Genomic DNA, 25335 nt, shown 5'->3' with positions numbered 1-25335 from the left:
CTCAAGCTTGTTTTCCAAGTTTCAGGAGCCGGTAAGCCACTGCGGGGTCGATGGTTGCCAGGTGGGCATTAGAACCCAGATCTGGACCGACCAACATTTTGTTGGTTCCTCAAAAAGCTGAACATAGAATTACCATACAATCTAGTAATTCTACTCCTCAGTTTATACCCAAAATAAATGAAAAGAGAGGCTTAAAGAGATATCTGGATGGCAATCTTCATAGCAGCATTATTCACAATTACTCAACGATGAAAAACCACTAGTGTCCATCAACAAATGAATGGGTAAACAAAATATGGTATATACATACAATGGAATATTATTCAGCCATAAAAAGAAACGAAGTTCAGGGGCGCCTGGGTGGCTCAGACGGTTAAGCGTCCAACTCTGGCTCTGGTCACGATCTCACAGTCCGTGGGTTCGAGCCCCACGTGGGGCTCTGTGCTGACAGCCAGCTCAGAGCCTGGAGCCTGTTTCGGATGGTCTCTCACTCTCTCTCAGAAATAAATAAAACAGGAGCCGGTAAGCCACTGTGGGGTCGATGGTTGCCAGGTGGGCATCAGAACCCAGATCTGGACCGACGCTAGTGTGTGCTGTTAACCTGCGCCGATGCCAGACAGGCAGGAGTAGCCACAAACGCCTTTGGTACCAGGAAGTGAGTACCAGAGCCTGGGTGAAGAAAGGTCTTTTTGCTGGGAGCAAGGCGGGGCTTGTCAGTGAAGAGGCAGCTTAGGGGATGTGGGTGTGGTCGGTGATGCCAGGGAGGTGCAGCTTCTGTTGCTCAGGAAGGTCTGCCATTTGGGGAAACAAGGAGCAGGAAAAGGGCACTGGGGAGAAGAAAAAGGTGCTGTCATCTGCGAGGAGACCCAGGACCGTCTCAGTTCTATTTTTCGTTCACTTTAGTGCAGACACAATAAATAGGATAAATAAAACTGTATGAGATAGAGCAGGGAAGGGCACAGGGAGAGGTGAATGCGTGCTGTGGGTGGGAGTTAGAATTTTATATAGAATGGCCAGGGAAGGTGTCGTCGAGAAACAGATTCAGCCTTGAAGGTTCAAGATGAGGGTGAGACCAAATCAGCAGCGACTGGCGGGAGGCTTGTGCGGCTATACTGGCCCAGAGCCAAGGATGCCAGAGAGGACAGCTGGGTGGGGGTGGGGGTGGGGGGCTGCTTTCTGACACACAGAAAGGGAAGGCCGAAAGGACCTCTAGCACCAATCCATCCAGTAATTTCCAGATTTCAATTTCACAGACCCGTAAAATGGCCAACATGATTACCAACTTAATTTTAACCAAAAAAAGGCAGTAAAAACTGCCAACTAATATCTTCATCATCTCAGAATAAGACGTAACAACCTCAGAAAAATGACCATTCTCCTTACTACATTTAAATCCACAGAAACACATCCATAAGTAAAATCATTGTGATTTTTCTCAACTCACTGGGAATATCAAGGGTTGAGACAGCAGAGGGTGAGCTTAACGCCCAAACTAGCGTCGGACATTTCCTGAGGGTTTCACTAAAGCAAATATTGGTGCCAGTGCTTCTTCCTGTCACATGCAGAGATTAGGTTCAGGGGAGATGCCATATATACCCAAATAGAAGACAGTGTTTTAGGCAATTCCCCACTTTCCCCTGAGAAAAATTTTTAAAAATGTGTTTTTAATGTCTTGGCTAAATCTTTAATCACTAAATGAAATTATCAAATAATGGTTCATATGTAATTAAGTTGAAACAGCATAGTGTCCTACCTAAAATCTGTGGAATGAAGCAGCAGTCATTTCTTCATCTTTGTGTGTATATATATATATNTTAATAGAGACAGCATGTGTGAGGGACAGAGGGAGAGAGAATCCCAAGCAGGCTCCATACCCACTGCAGAGCCCAGCTTGGGGCCTGATCTCATGACTGTGAGATCATGACCTAAGCCGAAATCCAGATGGACACTTAACTGAGCCACCCAGGAGCCCCAAGGCAATGCCCTTTTTTAAGAGATAATTCATCGGAAAAAAAATACATCTTATAGTCTGATGTGTGGTACTTGGAAGCTAGATCCAAATTCTGGTCTCCTTCATTGGAATAAAAGGCAAAGAGATTCTCCACTGTTTTCCAGACCAGTGAGGGACAGTCAGACTCAACTCTGAAGAAATGAAATGAGAAAAAGTAGTTGATGTGACATGAAATCAGGCCAAATCAAGCGAGGTTTGATGTCAGTTTGTCAGTTTTATTGCTTTTGCATTTTCAGCTCATCACAGCAAGGTACTGATTTCTCTCTTCAATAATATTTAAGTTTTAGCACATTTGACAGCAAATGAAACCTCTTATCATTCCAGTCCTAAACTTTAAAAAGCAATATATTTTAGAAACAATTAAGAAATAAACTTTCCCTTGCAAGTTGTTTTAAAATATTTCTTTTACTTCCCCATGTACATTTATACCAAATGGGTTTTTTTTTGTTTTTACTTTTTTGATGAAATTAATGACTGACTTATTGAAAGGGTGCCATCGTCCTAATGAGCTTTTCAGATTTTCTTTTAAAGCCCTATTTAGGAGCCTACTTCGCTGGGCAACTGGGTTGATCCTACTCAGAAAAGACACAGGAGCAAACTGTATAGAAAATAAAAACTTTATTCTTTCAAGTTTATAAGATAGTTCCCATTACATATAACATTATGGTCAAGGACTCTACACAGCCACGAATGCCCGCAGTCACATAAATATGTCCAATCCACTCAATGCCTTCTCCTGCTAAATGAGGCATCGGAAGTCCAGAGGGTCCTGTTTTGAATAGAAGTTGTCCTTAATGAGATGGCTCCTGTCAGTGCATTAGAAACTAGCCAAGGAGCCTTGCTTGTTGGAGCTGACTCAGAGAGGAAGGGACAGAGGGGGCCTGCTGTCCCATCAGGGATGGGACAGAACTAGATTTTCTCTCATAGTTGAAGATATTTTAGAATCCCAGAATTCAGATTTGGCTTCTTGGTAAGTGTGAACACCTGGAGAGTTCCAACTTTTGGATGAAAAAGGAAACCAATTTAGTGGTAAGGAGTAGAAGCCTCCTTAAGAAGGGCCCTATCTACCTCCCTTCTACAGGTGTGAGGAGAGGAAGGCCCAAACCCACCACTGTTGGCTTAGACCAGGAAGGGGAAGAATGTGGCTCTGCCTCTATACTCCTCTCCCCCATGGTTCAGGGGCGCTGACACCCATTCAAAGTAATGAACATCTTGACGCTCCATGTGCTGCAGCTAGAGTTTGCCAATCAGATTCTACCTGGAGCTTTAAAGGGGAGTTTGCATACACTGCGAATCAGCTGTGGCACAAGTCTCCGGGATACTAGCTTTGCGCCCCCACCCCCAACTTGCAGAGCAGAAGACAGGAATACCCCAAACCAAATAACAGCCCACGTAGGGATCCACATCTGGAACGGGCATCTATTCTCCTGGACACCAGCCGCTGCCCCGGGGCACTGGGACAGAGTGATGCTAAGGCACAGTCAGTTTTACATTCGGAAGTCAAGCCACCTCTTAAGCCCAGGACACCATCTGACAACTTCAGATCCCGTGCTAGACAGTTCTCACTGTGAAATGTGCAGACCCATCTTCTAGAACCCACAGTGCCCAGCTGGGGGAAAGACTCATCACGTGGCTAATTTCCCAGGGACACTTTTACATAAAGAGGCTTCCCTTTTTACTTTCCCTCATTGAAGAAATGACCCACGGTATCCTTTGGCCCTCAGTTTCCAAGAGCTCTTGGTGCTACCCACTTATTTTCCTTTCCAGATCTTTGTGCTGGGGAGGAAGAAAACACAGGGTAAAAGGTGAACACTGCATTCCCTGACAACTCATTTTGGCAAAGAGGAATCAGGGAGCTCCCATCTTCTGTCTGCCTTATGAGGAGGGCAGCGACAACCAGAAAACCGCAGAGGTTGTTCTGCTCTACAGAGCTTCTTCACCTCTCTCAGCCAATTTCAAGTTCCTTTTGCAAAGACTGAAGCTGGGCAGTCAGGGCGGGGAGGGGGAAATGCCACTGAAAGAGGGTCCAAGTCATAATACTGGGATAAACAGCTTCTCCCAAAGGGCAGGGAGAGAGAAGCGTTTGCATGTAGACCTGTGTGCCTGATGGGGGAGCCACTCCACAGCCTCACGAGCCTGAAGTATAGCGCCAACCAGATGCCCATGTCCAGTGCAAGAAACCAACAGTTATACGGCCCGAATGGGGAGAGCTTGGGCCCTGGAAGACCCATGGTGGAGCTTTCTAGGATCAATCATCAAGCAAGGCAGAGCAGCATCTGGACAGCTATGCTGAACACAGACCATGGAAGGGTGGCCTCAGAGGACATGCCCCATCGCTTCCCCCACCTGCCAATGGAGACAAGGCCAAAGAGGCAGCTGAGTCCTGAGTACTGACTTCAGTTTCTCCCCCAAAACTGTTCCCCTAAAAATTGTGAGTAATGAAGCACTTTCTTAATCAGTTCTGAAGGAATGTGTGTATCAGCCTTTCTCTGCTGCTATCTGGGTGGCCTGGCATTGGAAAGAGCCTGGCCTCTTTGTGCCACAACATCTCTGGAAATGGATATATGCAGAATCTTGGGGGGCAAGCAATCATAGCAGGGGTTGGTCAAGGGATGCCTACTACTGAGGACCCAGACTGCACACCTGATGTGCTTAGATAGCCACGGCTCTCCACGTGGCCTGGGAGGGGCTGAACTTCTGCAGCTCTACAAAGTGTATCTTGCCTGAGCAGATGCCCTGGCTGGTCTCGGAGGGACGGAGCATCCACAAACACAGCCAGGCTGTATGTAAGGCTGGGATTAGTTGCCCAGCACCCACCAATCTTCCCAGAGGTCAGGGTGAGACATGTTCCTCCATTTGGCCCAGGATTAAATGTTCAGGCATAGAATAGGGTTCCAGCACCCTCACTTTAAATCAGGAAAGTCTTCCTGGCCTTATGGTTTCCCATTTTAGAATGGGATTTGAGAAGTGGGAAGGGTGTTCCATGGGAAAACTGGGTTTTGATCATAGCAATCTGTTCTTCAGCTTCAGGCAGAGATCTGGGTAAATATATGCCCAGAATACCTCTCTTGGCTTAGGGGCTTCAAAGGAAGTCATATGTAGTTATGAGTCTGTTCTTAGACTTAACTTCTTGGGTCCAAAGCTGAGGGACTGGCCAGAGATGCATGGAGGTGGATGTGAGGTACAGAGGGCAGGAAAGGGGCAAGACTCTAGTACCGATGACTAAGAAGGAAGAGAAGGCTGCAGGGGTGAGCAGCTGTTGGGGAAAGGTGCTTCTCTGCAGGAGGAAAAGATGGAATCTTCTTGTTTCAAGAGCCAAAGCAGCAGAAACTCATATGAAGCCTTAGTCCTTTTCCTCCAGTTTGGAGGTAAGCCCTCTGGGACACAGCCTTTGAAATAAGAGTCAAGCTGAAGGCTTAGAATTTACCGTCTTAAGAGGGGGAATTCCTAGAGTTGTGCCATTTGGTTAAAGGGGGACAGGGACTGGAAAGGCGACTAAGGCTTCTAGGATGGGAAATACCAAAGTCTAAAGTTAATCAGTGTCCAGTGCCCCACAGTTCAGCCAACTAGGAGATGGAAGAACAGGAAGGCAACCACCCTAGAGAGCAGACCATGGGAGCAGCTAAAGAGGTGCCACTGTCACAGAGAGGTATTTTAGATATTTCAGTTGCTATTTTCCAAGGAAACTTTACACACCCCTTTCTTGCTAGAAAAAAGAAAGGAGGGAAAACCTGCTTCAGAGACCAGACCCTTAACTATAAAAATAACATGTACATTCCCTGGGAATATGTTCTACAGCTACGGAGATTACAAAGACTGCAAGAGATGGTATCACAAAAGTCTGCCACGCTCATCCGGTCACCTCAAGTTCAGAGCGGTTCTCAAACTGGTCGCGAACTAAGAGTGCAACTCTGCCCCAAGAATTTCCTTTTCTTTTCTTCATTTTTTGAAACAAAATGAAACAAAACAGAAACCAGAAGAATTAAAAGCACTGTAGCTGCGGTGAGTCTATTGTTCTCTCAATCTGACCGCCTCCTGCCTCTGCACGAGGATGAACACGGGGCTGCAGCTCACTCTTAGCAAAAATAAGCTTCGTCCCTTGCAGCGGTTCGTTCTGTGTTCTCGCCAGCGTCCCATGGAGAGAGAGAAACACACACACACAGAGACAGAGAGAGAGAGAGAGAGAGTTCCCAGACAGTTCCGGTCTCCAGCTCCCTTCAGGAGGGAAAGGAGCTCATGGGGGAGGGTCTTCATTCCAGTTCTTAGAGAAAATCAAGCTCCAAAGCCTGGTGGAGGGACACGAGGTCTCCATGGTTTGTGATTCTCCAGAAAGGCATGTTGTGCTGGAAGAGAGGGGCCAGTTGGTAGCTGATTAACCCAACTTCTTTTGGGAGCTTGTGTTTACCCATAAACCCGTTCCTCTCACCAAGATACCTGGTACCCTTTCTACTTCTGCCCACCTTCTAGGGCTGTTATAAGCATCTGGTGAGTCATATGTATAAGGACTCTGTGCACTACAGGACACTTGAAAAGATGAGAGATTTTTATTAGGTCTTTAGTGGTAACTGTTTTTTTAATGATATATACTCGTTTTGACTACTACATAGGGTCTTCAGGATCAAATAAAATGACCCACATAAGAAATCAGTATTAATATTACATTTCACTTTTACAGATGGTAAGTTTCAGAGCTACAAAGCCCAAATCTTGTTTACGAGTTAAGACGCAGGATACATAGATCTGAGAAATAATAATCCCATATACTATGTCGTCAGAATCCTCTCCAGAATACTGCGTGTTCTGGAAGCCACTTAAAAAAAATTTGTTTTCCTGGAAGCCACATTTTAAAGAAGGGATTTGAAAAATGCAAGTGTTGGAAACCATGTTCTCTGAAGCTGAAGGGGATTAGCTTTACTGACTGTTTTGCTCAAAATGGTTGCAAATTACCTGGAATATGGAAGTCCTACAAAAGTTCTTTTGGCATGTAACTCAGGGTTTTTTCAAACATACTGCTCACATATAATATTTAAAAGGCTTTTAACATGCAGAAGAAGAAACAGATTTGTTATGCTGTGCTCAGAACTAGGACCAAGATGTGAAAGGCAGACACATGAGTTTGGTAGACAGGACACCCAGGAAGCACTCTCCCCTCCTTGGGTGTATTCAAGGAAGAACCAGAATGGCTTCTGTCAAAGTAGCTGCAGAAAAGGTCCCTCACAGGGTAAAGGTTGAACTGGATGGAACTCCATGGCATTTTCCAGTGGGTTTATTCAAAGGTATATGATTATCTAGGCATCAGCTTAGAGGCACCAACTCTGCTAATGACTGAAGTTGTTCTTTATCTTGCCCATTCCCTTCTTCAAACCAAGAAGCACTAATGCCTCCATCTACTAGTTACTAGTGTCCTTCTTAGAGGACAAGTATTTTAGAATCAAAACCTCGGAGATAACACATTAAAAAAAAAAAGAAAGAAATGCCACATAAAATGGTAAGTGAAAACATTATGAGGTAATAATGTCACCAGATTACCAATCCCACAATTTGTTAATAGTTGAAGACTGTACATTAACTGGATTAAGACATCAGGACAGCTGGTCCTAGCTGGCAACCTACTACCTCCAAGTCCAAGGAACAGAGTTGCTGGAAGGACACTAGGGTCAAGGAAAAGAACGTCTGTAGATCCATTTAATAAATGCAGATGAGGATAAGCTGTCCAAAGTCACATAGCTAAGAAACAGATAAAATCTGAACCAATCTACTTTTAGATTCCAGAGCCAAGACTCCTTCCATCTACTGTTTCCCGTATTGAGACGAGATGACCTGGAGTTGGGACTTGCACAGTGAGGAGGTTAACATCAGAAGAATCTTTCCTGGGCTTGGAAGCAGGAAGGATTTTATCTAAACTTCCACTTGATTGTACTGGCTTTTTTAAAAAAATTTTTTTAAATATTTTTATTTATTTCTAGGAGAGAGAGAGAGAGCGTGAGCAGGGGAGGGTCAGAGAGAGAGGGAGATACAGACTCTGAAACAGGCTCCAGGCTCTGAGCTGGCAGTTAGCACAGAGCCCGACGCGGGGCTCGAACCCACGAACCGCGAGATCATGACCTAAGCGAAAGTCGGACGCTTAACCGAGTAAGCCACCCAGGCACCCCTGTACTGGCTTTTTGAAGATCTAAAGCCTGGAAAAGTTAGAATGATTTGCTTTTTTTTTTTTTTTTTTAAAGAGTGAGCAAGCATGCGTGGGACTGAGGGGCAGAGGGAGAGGGGGAGAGAGAAAGAGAATCCCTCTGAGAGGGCTCACCATGGAGCCCAACACATGGGGCTTGATCCCATGACCCTGGGATCATGACCTGAGCCAAAATCAAGAGTTGGACTCTCAGCTGAGCGAGCCACCCAGGTGCCCCTGATCTGCCTTTTTGTAGTGAAGTCTCATGCTCTTGGGAAGGCACTGCCCTCTACGATGAAGATGGAAGATGGGGCCCATATCAGGTTTAATGATGGGGGTCCCCACAACAGGGCTCAAGGATTTTAAAATTTGAGTGGCAAACAGAAGGGGGAAAAGAAGGATCTAACAAGTTACAGGAAAACTCTATTTGGGGAAACAAATGAACCTCTTTAAAGAAAAATGGGAGAGAAAGAGAAGGGAAAACACTGTAAATGTACAACAGATTGCTATGATTTCTGACTTTTACCATTTTTCTAATTGCTTGATGCATTCCCACATGCACTGTTCTCTTTACTATGGTTACCTGTTTGGCTGCAATTTCTTCATCTCGTCCATCTCCAATCACTACATATGTGACTTTCTTTCCAAACCTAGACACAATTCTCTCGAAGCAGCTCTCCTTACCTGATGAGAAAAAGAAATTTCCCATTAGGATATTCTCCCTAACTTTTTTCAACACCAAAGAGAAGGGCTGCTGCTGGTTCACCTCCCTATGCGTGGACAGAACAAGTAGTAGCCCATGTGGTTAGTCTGAGGGGAGTAGGTGTGGCCGCTGGAGACCCAGCAGGCACGCTGCCCAAAGAATGAGAAGTTGGGCTACTAAGATGTCAGTGAAGACAACGCCAGGCTTTCTAGGCATTGTGCTTTCTATGTTATTTTAATCATCATACTGAGGGTAAAGCCCCTAAGATCTTAGTGTGGGGGATTTTAGGCAAAGGAGCCTAGAATGTGTGAGAGGTGGGATACCACCTCCCTCTTCCACATCTCCTGCATTTTATAGCTTACAAAGCAGCTCTCAAGGTACTCCTTTAATGAATTCTCAAAATAGTCCAGTGAGATCACTACCATTTCCTATTGTACAGATGAAACAGAGCCTGAAAGGATTAGTAACTGGTTCTAGATCACAAACAAGCTAGTAGCTACACTTTGGGCTCCTGGTTCCAAGTGTAGGCTCTGGCTGTCATGCCATGATGAAAGCATGATCCTGGAGGGAAACTGTTTTAATGTAGAGGGGAAAAAAAGTGGAAGCGTAAGGTCCTGATTTGTTTGTAACATGAAATGGGCAAACTATTTTCCTCCAATTCCTCATTTTCCAGAAACAGTCCTAGGCATGGGTCTTACGTCTTTTAGCAGGGGAGAGCCTCAGAGTACCAATGAATATGGCAGTAAATCTGTCACATCTAGAATATTCTATTATACGTTGTAACTGCAACTGAGATAGTGTATCTCTGAAATTGACCTTGGGGAAAGAGAGGGTGATTTAAATCCATGCAGTTGAGAAACACTGGCAGTGCATCAAAATTCAAATCCCATCTGGGACATACCAGAAGCATGCACAGATGATACTGGTATAGGAAAGACACTTTACTTGCATAAATAAACAAAAATGAAATTATTTCTCTTGCTTTTTTTTTTTTTTTTTACCATTTTACACTTTATTTCCCTGTTTCTGTCCCCTTCTTCAGGTAAGCAAGGTCCTAACTCTGCTTCCTTGTTCATCCTGCTCCATTTAACCGGCTCATCCTCTCTTCTTACCAGACCCAGTGACTTAGCACCAGGATTCCTGTGTGAATAAGAAAAAAGTGCCTCTTCCTCAAGGCACTTGACTGCCATCTGCTGGAAAATTGCTGCAGTAAGTATATAAATAACTAGATCCTAACTGACAAGAACCTGTAATACCTACACTCAGAAGCCCTGCATGGCACATCTAAGCAACTGCCAAGTCTTTGAAATCTCTAGCCCAACTGCCATCTCAAACTAGGTGAACTAGTCACCTGGACCAAACACTAGTCTACTCTGGGCTTCAGCCTCCCACTTGTAATAAAAAGCTTGACTCAGGTGTTCTCAGGTCCCTTTCAATGCTAACACTTTGCAATAGCATTGTCATGTCTGACATTCAAATCAGGCAACTCAGTCAATGTTTGCAGAGTAAATGCTTATTAGTCTCATAAATGATTCAGCAGACGACTGTAGTACATGTTTTGAGCCCCAATTCAAATATTAAATATTTCAATAAATTTTTATTATGTTCAAAGTGTTGAAGAGCTGTCTTAATGCCATTCCAAATATTACATCCTTATAACCTAAGCCAACCAGTCTACTTTATGATCTGTCTATAGAAAAAAACCTTAAGTCAGTCAGATTTTAGACTTGTTTCCTAAGATCCAACAAAGGAAACATCTCCTATTTAGAGGGCAAGGACACAGAGATGTTTTCATTGTCCTGGCATGTAATGATCAAGGATGAAATACATTTAGGAATGTCTCCTCTAAAAGGATTAAGAGATGGAGAGAGTTATTAGCAGCTCAAAGTGAAGAACTAGCTACATGAAAAAATGACTCCAATACCATTGGTAAATATACCCCCTGCATTCTACTTTCTCAAAACAATCGTGGAGATGAGCTTTCCATTCAGGAGGGAATGGCCAATGACCGCTCAGCTTACCAAATGTCAAACAAGTGAATCTATAACTGCAAGACTTCAACCAAGCCTTTGTGGAGAATATTAGGTTTCTGGGCTTCCCCTATCAAAAGTGCTTATGACATTTTCAGAGATGACTTTGAGAAGTCTTGTTAATGTCCAAGATAACAGAGTGGCTACTAAGAGAACCACAGCTCTGAAATCATTTTAGAGGAAGGAAACAAATATTTCTTCTCCTTGCTCCCCATTTCACAGTTCTGTCAAGGAAAGCCTTAAGACTCTCACTGTGGTTACCACGGTACCAGGTGCCACTACAGCTTCACAAATCAGCTCTGGATGAAATGAGATTAAGAAAAATTACCAAATAAGCACACGTACTGTCAAAGGGAATAAAATCATTCCCACCCAACAGGTGTCAGGACTCTATAGAAAAGCTTTAGTGAATGCTCTGGGTTCTTATGAAATGCACAGTGAAGCAGTGGCAGCAATAGCAAAAATATGAATGGGGCAGGGGGGAGGTACGTTTCCCCTAATCTGTTGTCAATGAAATCAACATACACACTCAAAAAAGAATAAAAATAAACTCCTGTATGCCTACCACCAACCCACTTTTGTCAAATCATAACACTTTATCTTTGTTTTAGATAAGAAAATAAGAATGAGATATTACAGATTTTTTTTGAAGTTTCCTGTGTATCCCCACCTGATAACCTTTCCTTTCTGCGTATGTACCCAAAAGCAATGTATAGTATATGGCTGTGAACATTTTTGACTTCTAAATAAAGGATATATGCTGTACTTATCTGCAATGTGTTTTTTGTGTTGAACATTGCTTTTCATATTAATCCTTGCAGATGTATGCAGGTTTAGTTAATTCACTTCTACCTGCTGTATAGCATTCATTGTTTGGATATATCTATTTATCCATTTTCTTTCCATGGACATCCATTTTCACAGGTAGGCTGTTTCTAATTATTTTCTATTATGAACAATGTGGCATCAAAAAAAAAAATCCTCACACAGGTCTCCTTGTGAATGTGAGAATTACTTAAGGGCAGGCAACTTAAGTTGGCAAACTTTCTGTAAATAGTCAGGTAGTAAATATTTCAGGCTTTGCAGGTCATATACATATAATTAATCTCTGTTGGAACAACTGAATTCTGCTACTGTAGGGTGAAGTAGTTATTAAAATGACCCAACATTGCTATGTTTCAATAAAACTATATAAAAACAGGCAGTGGGCAGAATCTGGCACATGAATTAGAGTCTGCAGACCCCTGCACTAAAGCATATCTATCTAAAAGTGGAATTGCTTAGGAGCGCCTGGGTGGTTCAGTCGGTTAAGAGTCCAGCTTTGGCTCAGGTCATGATCTCGTGGTTCATGAGTCTAGCCTCTGTCTTGGGCTCTGTGCTGACAGCTCAGAGCCTGGAGACTGCTTCAGATTTTGTGTCTCTTTCTCTCTCTGCCCCTCCCCAACTCATGCTCTATCTCTCAAAAATAAAATAAATGCTTAAAAAACTTTATAAAAGTGGAGTTGATCATAGGGTTATGCACATCTCTAACATTTCTAGACATTGACAAACTTTCGCCAAAAAGGGCTATATCCATTTTCAATCCCACAGATAGAGTGTTCTCATTTCCTTGACAGAATTTGGCACTGTCAGACTAAGTTTCTGTCAAATCTGATGAACAGGAAGTGCATCAGATTTTAATACACATTTCTTTAATTTGCATACCCTTCATTGGTGAGGTTAAGGAACTCTTCATATGTTTACTGGTAATCTGATTTTCCCTTTCTGCAAATTGGCTGTTCCAAGGTTTCTGTCCACTTTTCTAATACATTGTTTGTTGCTTAATGATTTATAGCTCTTTATAGATTTTGTATACTAATTAACAAGTAAAAGGCATGCGAATCTCTTCTCCCAATCTGGTTTGTTTTTAAGAACTATTTTTTGGGTCTATTTATTTTTTTTTAAGTTTATTTATTTTGAGAGAGAGAGAGAGCGCGAGCGCGAGCGAGCAGGGGAGGGGCAGGGAGAGAGAATCCCAAGCAGGCTCCGCACCATCAGCATGCAGCCCATGTAGGGCTTGAACTCATGAACTGTGAGATCATCACCTGCGCTGAAACCAAGAGTTGGTGCTCAACCCACTGAGCCACCCAGGCACCCCTAATTTTGGGTCTTTTAAATGAGATCCTTTTCTATTCTTCTGTATTTTCTTCTAAAGGTTAAAGTTCTACTTACCATGTTTTTTTAAATCCACCTGAAATTTATTTTTTCAAACAGCATAAAGAAGGAACACATGCTGCTTTTCTCCTCATACGGATAACCCAATTATCCTAGCACAAGCAAGTGAAGGTGAATTCCACGAGGACAGAGGATTTTGTAAGTGCTGTATTCCTAGCGCCTTGGCAATACCTGACACACAGGAGGTATCACTATTGTCCTTCCTCATATGTGAATCATTTCCACCTACATATCAACTTGGTAGAATTTCTCTTATGTTCAAAAATCTTCTTGAACCCATATAGTCCTCCAGTTACTGCGTCATTTCTCTGTTATTCTTTGCAATTGATCTATTCTAAAGTGTTGTCATATGGTTGACGTCTCCAGCTCTTCCCATTCTCTTTTAAATCCATTCTGATTAGGATTTCACCCCTATCATTTTGCTTAAACTGCATGTCAAGGTTATTAATGACCTCCTCCATGTAGCTAAAAGCAATCTTATTTGACACATCAGGAACACCTGAATGGAGCCTGAAGCCGGCTTCGGATTCTGTGTCTGTCCCTCTCTCTGCCCCTCCCCTGCATGCACTCTTGTGCTCTTTCTCTCAAAAATAAAAAATTAGGGGGACGCCTGGGTGGCTTAGTTGGTTAAGCGTCCGACTTCGGCTCAGGTCACAGTCTCACGGTTCGTGGGTTCAAGCTCCACGTTGGGCTCTGTGCTGACAGCTCAGAGCCTGGAGCCTGCTTCAGATTCTGTGTCTCCCTCTCTCTCTGACCCTCCCCTGCTCACGCTGTCTCTATCTCTCGCTCAAAAATAAATAAAACATCAAAAAAATAAAAAATAAATAAAAAATAAAAAATTAGGGGTGCCTGGATGGCTCAGTCGGTTGAGTGTCTGACTTTGGCTCAGGTCACGATTTCCAGGTTTGTGGTTTCAAGCCCTGCGTCGAGCTCTGTGCTAACAGCTCGGGAGCCTGGAGACTGCTTCATGGATTCTGTGTCTCCCTCTCTCTCTGCCCTTCCCGAGCCCGTACTCGGTTTCTCTCACAAAAATAAACAAACATTTAAAAAATTTTCTTAAATAAAAAAAAGAAACATGACCTTCTTTTCGTGATTGTCAACCATAGCACTTATGATCATATGACATATATAATTTACGTACTTATTTACTGACTATTTCTTCCCACTAGGGGCAAGGATTTTTGTCTTTTTGGATCACTGCTACATCCCTAGTACCTAGCAAAATGCTTTGCACAAAAAGGTGGCCAAGAAATATTTGCTGACTGAATGAAGAAAAATAAATGTCAAAAGGACTTGGTGGGCTTAAACCTCCACAGGTCCTGGGATAAAAAAAAAAATCAGACCTACTTTTTATGGAGAAAGCTGATTAACAGGCATGTACTAGATTAAAATGTCATGTTCCTCTTTCCCTGACCGTGTGTAGCACACAAGAAGCAGAGTGAGAATTCTGCTGCCTTCTTAATGGAACAAGTTGATTTTATATGTACCTAGCACCGGTTAATTAATTCAGCAAATGTTTACTGAGTACCCACTGTTTCACATACTCGATACTGAATACATTTTTAGGGGCTCAAAAGTACCTTCATACATAGTGTCATTTGATTTCACAACCTCTCTGAAGTTTGTTATTTTATTGGAGAAAACTGAGGCTCAGGAGATAAAGTAATTTGCCTAAGGTAAGAACTAGTAAGTGAGAGAGATAGGAGTTCAATTCTAGTCCTTATTACTGTTCTTTTCCTTTTCAAAAAACTGTGGTAAGAAACCCAGAACAGAAATTTGCCATCTTCACCATTTCTAAGTGTACATTTCAGCAGTGTAAAGTATACTCACATTGTTGTGCAGCATGTATCTCTAGAAATTTTCATGGTGCAAAGCTGAAATTCTATACCCATTAAACAGCAATTCCCTATTTCCCTTTCCTCCAAGCCCCTGTTAATCACCACTCTACATTCTATTTCTATGAATTTGACTTCTCTAAGCAAGTATTTGTCTTTCTGTGACTGGCCTATGTCATTAGCATAATGCCTTCAAGGCTGATACATGTGGTAGTATATGACAAGAGTTTCTTTCCTTTTATGGCTGAGTAACATCCCACTGTATGCACATACCATATCTTGTTTATCCAATCACTGGATGGATATCTGAGCTGCGTCCATCTCTTAGCTATTGTGAGTAATGCGACTATGAACATAGGTGTGCAAATATTTTTTGAGATCTTGCTTTCAATCCTTTTGGATATATACCTAGAAGCAGGAGTGCTGATCATGATAGTTCCATTTTTAATTTTCTGAAGAACCGCCATACTGTTGACCACAGCAGTTACAATATTTTATGTTCCCACCAAAAGTGCAGAAGGGTTCCAATTTATCCACATGTTCTTTTCAATTATTATAAAAGGAAAAAACATGGTAAACTTTAATTCTACAAACCTGGATTTGAATCCTGTTTATGTAACTTACTAGCTATGAGGCTTTGAGCAAGCTACACAGCTGTTACGCCTAAACTAACTGGCCCATCACAAATATTAGGAAATATATATATAGATAAATGCTTAATTAAGGGATTAATAAATAATCAAATGCATCATAAGTAGGTAGTATTATGTAAAGCAAGAGACAAGAAACAAAACAGAAACCATACCAATTTTGGTAGCACTATAGATGTTCTCAATAGGAAATATTTCTCCTAGTCCATACAGGAGAACCTTGGCCAGAGCTGGAACGAGCTGGGTGGTAGTGATCAGAACATTCACACAATTCTTTCTAGAAGGGAGAAAAAAGAAAAAGAAAAGAGAACGATGAAACCAAACCAACTGAGGACCAAGGATTCAAATGGGTCTTCTCTTTGGGATCTAATTATTAAGAACTAACCTCAAACAGCCTGATATTTGTTCAGTGCCATGTTCAGTTACTGCTCTAGTTATCTTGGGTTTATTTACTTCCTATATTAAAAGACAGAGATTCTATATATATAGCGGGCACAGAGCAGGAACTTGATTCTTGCTTCATTTCCCTTCTAACCATTCTTGCTCAATGCACTTGTTAGCAAATAAACCACCAACCCATGTCACTGACCCTACACTCTGGAAAACCAGCAACAAAGGCTTAAAGCCACAGTGCTAGTTCATCTGAATGCAACTCAGCCCTTAAGTAAGATATAATTTAAGTCCTCTTTGCCTTTTACACAATAGCAACACGGATTCCAGAATACACGTTAATTTCACATGTACTTCACCTTCAGGAATACCCACCCTTCAGTGTCAGTTTTACCGTTTGCTCTACTAAGTTGTAGATCTGGAATTCTTGCTTTGAGGAAGGCAGCAATAGAGTATTGGTGCAGGCTGTATTTGACTATATTTATTTCCCATTCTAAACCTCAAGCTGAAATACCCATAAACTGCTTAACATATTCCTTTTGAATCCTGCCTTTCTGAGTGGGTTTTGGTACATTTCTTCAGAGCTTCCTGTACCTAGAATATGTGATGTGTCTCCTATGTGGATTCTTTGATGTGACTAGACCCATCTCCTGGCTGGAGATTATTGGTCCCTGAGCTTTAATTCTGTGAGAAAAATGTACGGAGAAAGAAAAACGCTTTCATGTATAAATATTCTCTTAAAATTCAAAGGTGTGCTGTTAGTGCAGAATGACCTCACCTCCTAAATGGCCCTAAATGTTTGCCTGCATACTTTAAACTCCTCTCATCCCATCCCAAACCTATGTTAGGGAGTGGCCTATCATGGACTGGGGCAGGAAAGAGTGTTTCTTGGAGAGGGTGAGAACAAAAAGAACTATTTCCATACCTGGACTGGATGAGAAGTAAGGACTTTAATGCAGTTCCTAACCAGGAATCTGTTAAAACTTCAATTTCTGCTCTCAGTCTCTGCAGTGCTTCTTTTCTCTGGGGACTGAGCAGGCCTTTGGGAATAAAAGCAGACACATTTATCATTTGACTACATACCTTGTTGACACAGAGGAAGCAACTTCTAAATTCAATTTAGAAATAATGGGAGTCACTGAAATATTCTACTGAGCTAAGAGGTTTCTCCTCTTGGTAAAACCCTAGAGCAGCCTACTTAATTAAGATGTCTTTTTGACTTTATCAGAATGTTTTCTGGGGGGCACAACCACCACAATAAAATCAGCTGAAGAAACACCGTGATTAGATTCTGCCACAAACTCACTCTTTTATCACCGGCCAATAACGTAATTCGCAGACTGATGGACCTACTTTGAGGAGCACTACTTTAACGTGATAGCAAGAATCAAAGGGGACAAAATGAGGGTTATAGCTGGAAGAGTCTGCAGCATTTCCAATCTCTCTAAAGACACCAAAGCCTGGGAAGGAAAAGGAGGCTGCCTAAGAACACACAGCAAGTCAGTGGCTTTGGTTTCAGAAGTCTCTGTACTGCTTTGCACTGCTCCCGTGGGACTGTGCTTTCGCCCCTGTGCAAAAATCGCCCTGAGATTCCAGGTTCAATGACCAACTCTATGAACATCATTTATTTGTAAATACTTACTTGTGAAACAACTCCAGCTAAGAAGAGACTAAAACAGTGCTTAAGATCAGACAATTCGACACAGAAAAAAACAGGATTGATCTGATGGCAGCATGTTATCAGACACTTGAATTATAAAATTCAAATAATTCAATCTGGTCCTGTATTTTCTTATAGTGAAGGTAGAAAGAGAAATCCTAGTAGAAAGAGAAATCCTATATTCTACTACAGATATGCCGTAAGAGAAGGCATTTTTGTGAGAACTGTGTATAATATGTTTTCAGATTGATGGTTTCACAATGCAAGCCTAGAATTACATGATTTTCAATGTCTCTGATAAAACAAAACCAATACCTGTATGTCATGTGTGGTACACATAAGTGAACATGTCACATTCTTAACTAGTAATATGATGTACCCTTTTGTTAATTCCTATTTTATAATACAGGTAGACATTAGTTTTAATACGTTCCCCAGGGTAGGTACAGGGGATTCTCACTGAGCACCATTATCACTTTCTTTAGAAAACCAGGTCCTGGCACTCTGGCACTCACTGGGCAAAAAAAAAAAAAGGATCAGATACTTAGGCTGTATATGGAAACAAAAGAAGGCTGATGTCTGGAGAGCGTAAAAGCAAAAAGATGGAGTTGTCCAAATAAAAAGTACTGACTCTGAATCATGATTAAAAAAAAAAAAAAGGACATAAAAAGGGGAATCTAAAAACAGCAAATCAGATTCCCAAAGCCCAGATGCCTGTGATTTTTATCTGGTACTGGAGGGCTCTAAAAAAAATGAACAAAATTATCTTTGAAGCCCTATTTTTACCTTCTGCTTACCAAACTGTAAGGCAGCATGGTGTGGCAGGAGGACTCTCTTGATCTGGGGTAATATAGCTCTAGACAGTGTATGATATCCCTGAAACTTCATGCAATAGTCTGTGTATATGCAGATCTTTGAGGGTGACGGTTCACAGTTTAAAACTGTTCCTCATAAGGATACGTCACTAAAGAAGGAATTGCATGGGGGTGCCTGGCTGCCTCAGTCATTAAGCATTCCTCTCCTGCTCTTGGGGTTGTGAGTTCAAGCCCCATATTGGGCGCAGAGCTTACTTAAAAACAACAACAACAAAACATAAATAGAAAAATTTCTTTCACTTAAAAAAAAAAAAGGAACTGCATGAATGTAAAATGCACTATACCAAGAATTAGGGGACTGGATTCCAGCTGTGACTACGGGTAAGCTGCCCTCATTACCCTCATGACAAACATGTTTTCTCAAATGCAAAATGAGAAATGTTTCTTCTATGGCTAATTAATTAATTCCAAATAATGGAATTTTAGGCCTAGCGACAGCTGATAATTTGAGATATTCCTGGGCAGAAAGAATTTCCAAGGTCCAACACAGGGCTACTGCCAACTATAATTCTGGACCTAGTTTTCTATCCACTATAAACCTAGTGACTAGTTCTACCTTTTTTTTTTTGAGAGGGAAAGAGAGCACATGTGTGCACGCATGAGTAGGGGAGGGGCAGAGAGAGTGGGAGACACAGAATCTGAAGCAGGCTCTAGTCTCTGAGCTATCAGCAGAGCCTGATGTGGGGCTCGAATTCATGAACTGAGAGATCATGACCTGAGCCGGTCGGTAGCTTAACCAACTGAGCCACCCAGGTGCCCCTCTATCTGACTTGTTCCGATGGTTAAATAAAACAGTCAAAAAATGTGGCAACCTATTAATTAGTATTGACAACAGTTGTGACTCCAGAATAAAATAAGTCGTCAAACATAATCTCTGGAACACAATTCTTTTAAAAAGGTATTTGTCTAATAAAGAACAAGAGAACTCTGCAAAGTCATGCTAAGAGAAGTACATGAGAGATGCAGAGCTTCTTCCCAATAGGGTTTTGATCAAACCTCAATTTTTTTATGCTGAAATGTTATTGTGCCCCCAATCCCTAAGCAGTTGCTAGGGAGTTCTAAGGGATGCCTAGAAAAGAATGCAAGAAGTCAGAAGGAAACAGATTTATGAGACTGGTTGTATGCCACACTTACCACCCACGTTGCTTTTATGCTTATCGTAGATTTCTCTCACTTTTCGGTAGCGGAAAGCCAGTTTTCTCATCCAGTCCACACCTCCTTGGACACCCACAGAGGAACCATGGCTGCCACCGCCTCCTGATCCACTGAAACCATCTGTTGAGAAACTGTAGTTGCTGCAGAGAGAGAGAGGATGATGAAAATTAATATCGATATCGTCTGGGTGTTTGGCTGAATGCCACCTGGGATTCTCTGTCCTATTCCTGGCATCTGACATCAAGTCTAAAGGCTCTAAGAACCTTTTCCCTTAATCTCTGTGTGTCAGAATCTATCTTCCATTAGTCATCTCCCTCACCCCTTTTACTGCTATCAAAGGAAGGAGGAGAGAGATGGAACGAGTGGTAGGAACCATTCAAGCACCAACTTCCCCTAGAGGTGGTCTTGGGATAGAGCATCTTCCCATTAATGAGAGCTTATCTTACAGTGAACCCCCCCACCCAGAATGTAACATTGTTGTGTACATACACACACACACACACACACACACACGACAGCAACAATGGAAAGCGGAGAAATAGGTGATGAAATAATGGAAGGAAATAACCCCAAATACTAATAATCGCAAGATATAATGAGATAGTCTTCAGACATATAAGCTGGTTTATTAAGTTCATGGGTCATAGTAGTGACTTGAAAACGGCCACAAATTCTTTAATACTTCTCTCTTCTAATTCTTCTCTGTATAGGTATGGACTGCATTTAAATGTGAACAGAATGTGGTTGAAGTGAGGGTGTTAGACCTCAGAGACTAGGCTTCTCATGCTCTCTCTAGGATCACTCGCTCTGAAAGCCGCCAGCTGTCACGTGAGAACACCCAGGATGCCTCGCGGAGAGGCGTATGGACCGAGAACAATGGAGGTCTCCCGCTACCGGCTGCAGGTGAGAGGTTGCAAGCAGCTCTCCAGTTGTAATCAAGCCTTCAGATGACTGATTTTTAGCTCCAGTCAATATCTTGATTTTAGTCTCAGAGACCCTGAGTCAACAGTACCTTGCTAAGTCACTTTCACGTTCCCACCCTATAAAAACCATGAGAGGATAATGCTTATAGCTTTAGGCTACTAAGTTTTGGGGTCATTTGTCACATAGCTATAGGTAAGTAATACAGTGAAACAGGCTGGGAGAGACAAATATTTCCTAAGTAGGGATTGACAAAATGACCGACAGAATTAGGGACAACCTGGTTCAACCAAAAGTCAAAACTGAATTCAGTAAGTGTAAGATTCTGTATCTAAGGAAATAAAGCTGCCAAGATATTTCGGTAAGTACTGGTTAGCCACGTGTAAAAAAGGGGAAAAAAAACCAACCCACTAGGGTTCAGGTAGATCATAAACTGCTTCAGACGGGGCTCTTTCTTAAGAAGCCCAGTGAAATCTTGTAGGAATGGTGTGCTCAGTGGCTATGCGAGCTGGCGTGACTGGATGCTGCTCCTTATGTGGAACCTTTGCCTCGTTTTCAGCCCTACAGGATTTGGCCCTTAGGGAGAGGCATGCCCAGCTCTGCTCTATGTGTGAAAATTCACAGATGAAACAATTTTAGGGTAGACACAGGAAAGAACTGTTTGCTTATGAAAAGGGACAAACCTGAAAACAAATTAACATGAAAAATAGGACGGTCTTTTTTTCTGCAAGTCTTTAAATATAAGCTAGATAAATTTTGGCCAAGACTGCTGGGCCAAGAGGCAGCAGCCAGGAGAGAAATGAGGAGGCTGAGCAAGCATTTTGCCACTGAGACCCCCTGGTTTAGTGCTCCCTGACAGAACATTTTAGATCGCCTCCCACAGGGTTAGTCCTGACACCACAGACCCCCACAATCAGGTTCCTTGGTAAAATTCCTGATGCTTATTTGTATCTAAATGTAACCAGTGTGGAAGCACACTCTTCCTGATTGAAAGTCTAGCCAAAGAGAAATGAGTGCATCCTTTACTTTGAAATGCTTTTTCCTCATTCTGTCATTGCTCCCCATTTAAGGCCATACGCAAAGTCAACTGCACTGAGAAGGCCGCTCCAATGTTGGCCACCAGCTGCTCCCCACAGCCAGCAGAATTACTTTCTTTTCTGTGCCCCATCACATTTCCTACAGTCACCTCTGCACACTGAATGCCATCATTAACTGTTTGTCTCTGTCTCCTCTAACAGACTGTGAGAACTTTTAGGGCCATGTCTTACTCATCTTTGTTTTCCTCTGAACCTAGACAGTGATTGTGCACAGGCAATCTGATGTTTAAGACATCACTGTTTCTATCACCTCAAGTCTTGGCCATTGTCATCAGAAGCCACATCTTCCACATGCACCTGGTCACACTCCTGTTAAAAGACAAAACCACACACTAGTTCAGTCCAGGGAGTAGAAGTGCTATTACCACCACAACATATTGTAAAAAGACCACAAATTATGGCAGATGATGAAATACCTCATAGTCTCTCCTGTGTGTGGACGATCACTCTCACCCCCTGCTGTCCAACTTCTTTTAAGGGCCAATTCATGTCCTACAGTCTTCATGGAATCTTCCTTAACCATCCCGACCCTCAGGTATGCTCTTATCTCAATAGTCACGGAGATGATACAACAGCTCATGGGCACAAACACAAGCTCCCACACTGTTGGGAAGATCTATGTCCTATGCTAGACTCTAAGTTCTATTACACCGTAGCCCTCTTATGGCACAACCCATTATCTTATACCTCCTTTGTACCCTTCTAGTCTGGTCCTAGGAAGCATGAGCTCTTACATAGCATGTACCCAATACATTTGCAGATGAAAGAGACACTGGTAGAGAATGGTATCAAAACAGAATGACTGAAACAGAAATTTGTAAATCCAAACACAGGAACTAGAAGTGGTCACTTAAGTTAATCTCATGTTCTAAAAGTGAGGCGACATGAATGATCCAAGGTCACAGAACTAGTGAGTGATAGAAAGAATCTAGAAAGAGGCTGGGCCTTCTAATTTGAATCCAAGGTTCTTTCCGCCACACCCATGCTACTACTGACACAAAATGCCACCCCCTGCCTAACTCTGAGAGATTCACTCCGTTGACACCACCTAGGGCAATGTTATGATGTCCACCTGCATCAGAATCCCCTGGGGAAGTTCTTAAAAAATGCATATTCTTGGGTCCACCCCAGACATACTTCAATCAGAATTTCTGGGAGTGAAGTCCTAGAATCTTCATTTTTAACAAGCTCCCCAGGTGATTCTTATGCCCCCTAAAGTTGAGAACCACTGACCTGGGGGGCAGGAACACATTCAGGTCAAATTCTTCACAGAACTTTCAGTCCTGAGTGAGGACTATGTCTAGAAAATCATTACAAATACAATTTGGCAATAATTATTGGCACAAAGTAGGTTTTCAATAAATGTTTGCTGAATAAAAACTATGATGTCCTAACATATCAACATGTGAAGTTGAGGAAGATTAAGCACTGTGGAGCTTAGACAAAAGTACTAGAGTTTAGAGCCCTGGTAATTCAATTTGTTGGAGAACTGTCCACTGAGTAGAACTAGATTGTATTTAAAAATAGGATTACTTTATGTTTATAAAACGCTACCTTATTTTTTATTTTTTTAGTTTCTTATTAATTTTATTTAAGTAATCTCTACATCCCATATGGAGCTCAGAGTCACAAAAGAGTCTCATGCTCTTTTAATTGAGCCAGCCAGGTGCCCCATTATCTTATTTTTTAATTTAAAATTTTCACTGTTTTTAAAAACTAGGTTATGTAAGTAGCACACAGTTTGAAACTCAAAAGGACATGAAGTGACAAGTCTGCTCCTTCCAACCTTGGTGTCCCAGCAACACATCCTCTTCACCAGGTAGAAAGTCAACCGTTAACTAGTTTCCAGTGTAGGATCACTGTTTAACTGAAGCCCAGAATGCAGAGATAACTTTCCTAACCTGGAACTCACTCTCTGGTCTTCTGACTTCCAGTCTTGTGCTCTTTCTACTACACCACAGTCACCTCAAAGGTGAACTCAAATGTCAAAGCCAAAAAAATTCACCAAGAAGCTCTCACTGTTCCTGGTTTTCCTTGCCTCTAACTATAAAATGATTCTGGACATCAAGGTTAATGTACACATGGATAATAAGCATGTATAAATTATAATGAGTTAGTAGAACAGCCATTCACAGATCTGACGAATCAAGAGATTATATTTTAGGAAGGTAAAACCAAACAATAGTCAAAATATAATTTAGAGTACAAAGAATCAAACCCACCTTATATATTATTTAATACAGATGAATAAGTAGGAACGTTGGTTTACTTTCACTGTTTTGCCTGATAGGCTCGCATTTCCCCTAGATGTAGATCACTTCCAAACAGGCTAACAAAAATCAAATTTTTGAGCCAATAAAATCGAGGGCCAGTAACAAGACTGGTGACCTAGCTAAGGCACTGTTCTTATAAGACTACGCATGCCCGAGTGGCCAGCTGGCCTCTCCACAACCACCCCGTCTCACCACATTTCCTCTACATACAGTAAGCTTGGCTCAATAAATAGCTATGGAACAAACAAAATGTTTTACTGAAGCACAGAAACAATTTAAAATGCTTACCTCTAAGTCATTGAAAAATAGATGTGTATCAGCCACTTCAAAAATCATCTCTTCCATTGTTAAACCTGAGCCAATCACTACTGTTGGGTCCTGGAAGACAGTAAGTGAAACATTTGTTTGACTTGGTACTAACAGCACTGGTTCCAATCTTTAAATATTTCAGAGTTATTTTGGGTCAAGGCCAAAACAACATGGGCCCACAAGAGTGCTTCTATTACTGATGCAATTCCATTCACAGTTACAAGAATCTGGGATTGTGGAAAGTTAAAAATTTCAGGACTTCATTTTTAGAAAACTAAACCCACTTTAAAAAAAAAAAAACAACAATCTGTGTGGAAATTTCCTATTTTGTGAGAAATGCTATCTATTGCTAAAATATTACTATTGCAACACCCGTTTATCTCCCTTCAGCCTCCCCGTCACACACATGTACACACACTGTAACATCAGCAGTCAGTTATCTGACAATCTCAATAGCCAGGAAATAAAAAAGCCTGAGAAGTCAAAGTATTTGTAGGAAAACCACTTCATTTAGCTTTAAAGTGAACCATTGGGAACTGGACGGTATTATGCTAAGTGAAATAGAGAAAGACAGATATCCTATGTTTTCACTCATATGTGGATCTTGAGACACTTAACAAAAGACCATGGGGATGGGAATAGGAAAAAAAAATAGTTACAAACACAGAGGGAGGGAGGCCAACCATAAGAGACTCCTAAATACAGAGAACAGACTGAAGGTTCAAGGTGGGGTGGGGGAGAGGGGAAAATGGGTGATGGGCATTGAGGAGGGCACTTGTTGGGATGAGCACTGGGTGTTGTACGTATGCCATACATCACAGGAATCTGCCCCAAAAACCAAGAGCACACTTTACACATTGTATGTTAGCCAATTTGACAATAAATTATATATTAAAAAAAATTTAAGTGAATCATCAGGTTTTCACTTATGAGGTTCTGTACTCTTATTTTACATATTTTTATAACCAGCCTAGTTACATTGTGTAGGAGTTTATATTAGTTAACTAGCCTAGATAATAAAAGCCTGTGGAAGGTACTTGTAACAG

At 41.9% G+C, this 25335-nt stretch overlaps 1 protein-coding gene across 5 annotated transcripts in view; it reads right to left on the bottom strand.

The window, feature by feature from the left end:
* Positions 1-306: 306 nt before the first annotated feature.
* Positions 307-25335, bottom strand: part of EYA3 (EYA transcriptional coactivator and phosphatase 3) — a 93956-nt gene continuing 68927 nt past the window's right edge. For 2 of the 5 annotated variants that reach the window (XM_077775475.1, XM_077775478.1), the window contains 7 exons: positions 24269-24358; positions 21958-22016; positions 19669-19829; positions 16925-17039; positions 15765-15886; positions 8761-8861; positions 2613-6354 (listed from right to left, as the gene is read on the bottom strand). In XM_077775475.1, coding sequence (XP_077631601.1) covers positions 6274-6354; positions 8761-8861; positions 15765-15886; positions 16925-17039; positions 19669-19829; positions 21958-22016; positions 24269-24358 — 729 coding nt within the window. In that variant the 3' untranslated portion in view covers positions 2613-6273. Of the gene's footprint in view, positions 828-2612; positions 6355-8760; positions 8862-15764; positions 15887-16924; positions 17040-19668; positions 19830-21957; positions 22017-24268; positions 24359-25335 lie in introns of those variants that run through there. The other 3 variants (XM_077775477.1, XM_077775474.1, XM_077775476.1) reach the window with 3 other exon arrangements.

This window comes from Crocuta crocuta, unplaced genomic scaffold (genome assembly GCF_008692635.1).
Source record: "Crocuta crocuta isolate KB4526 unplaced genomic scaffold, BGI_CrCroc_1.0 scaffold127, whole genome shotgun sequence".
NCBI lineage: Eukaryota > Metazoa > Chordata > Mammalia > Carnivora > Hyaenidae > Crocuta > Crocuta crocuta.
The sequence above is the reverse complement of the archived record's forward strand: the minus strand, read 5'-3'. Positions and strand labels throughout refer to the sequence as shown.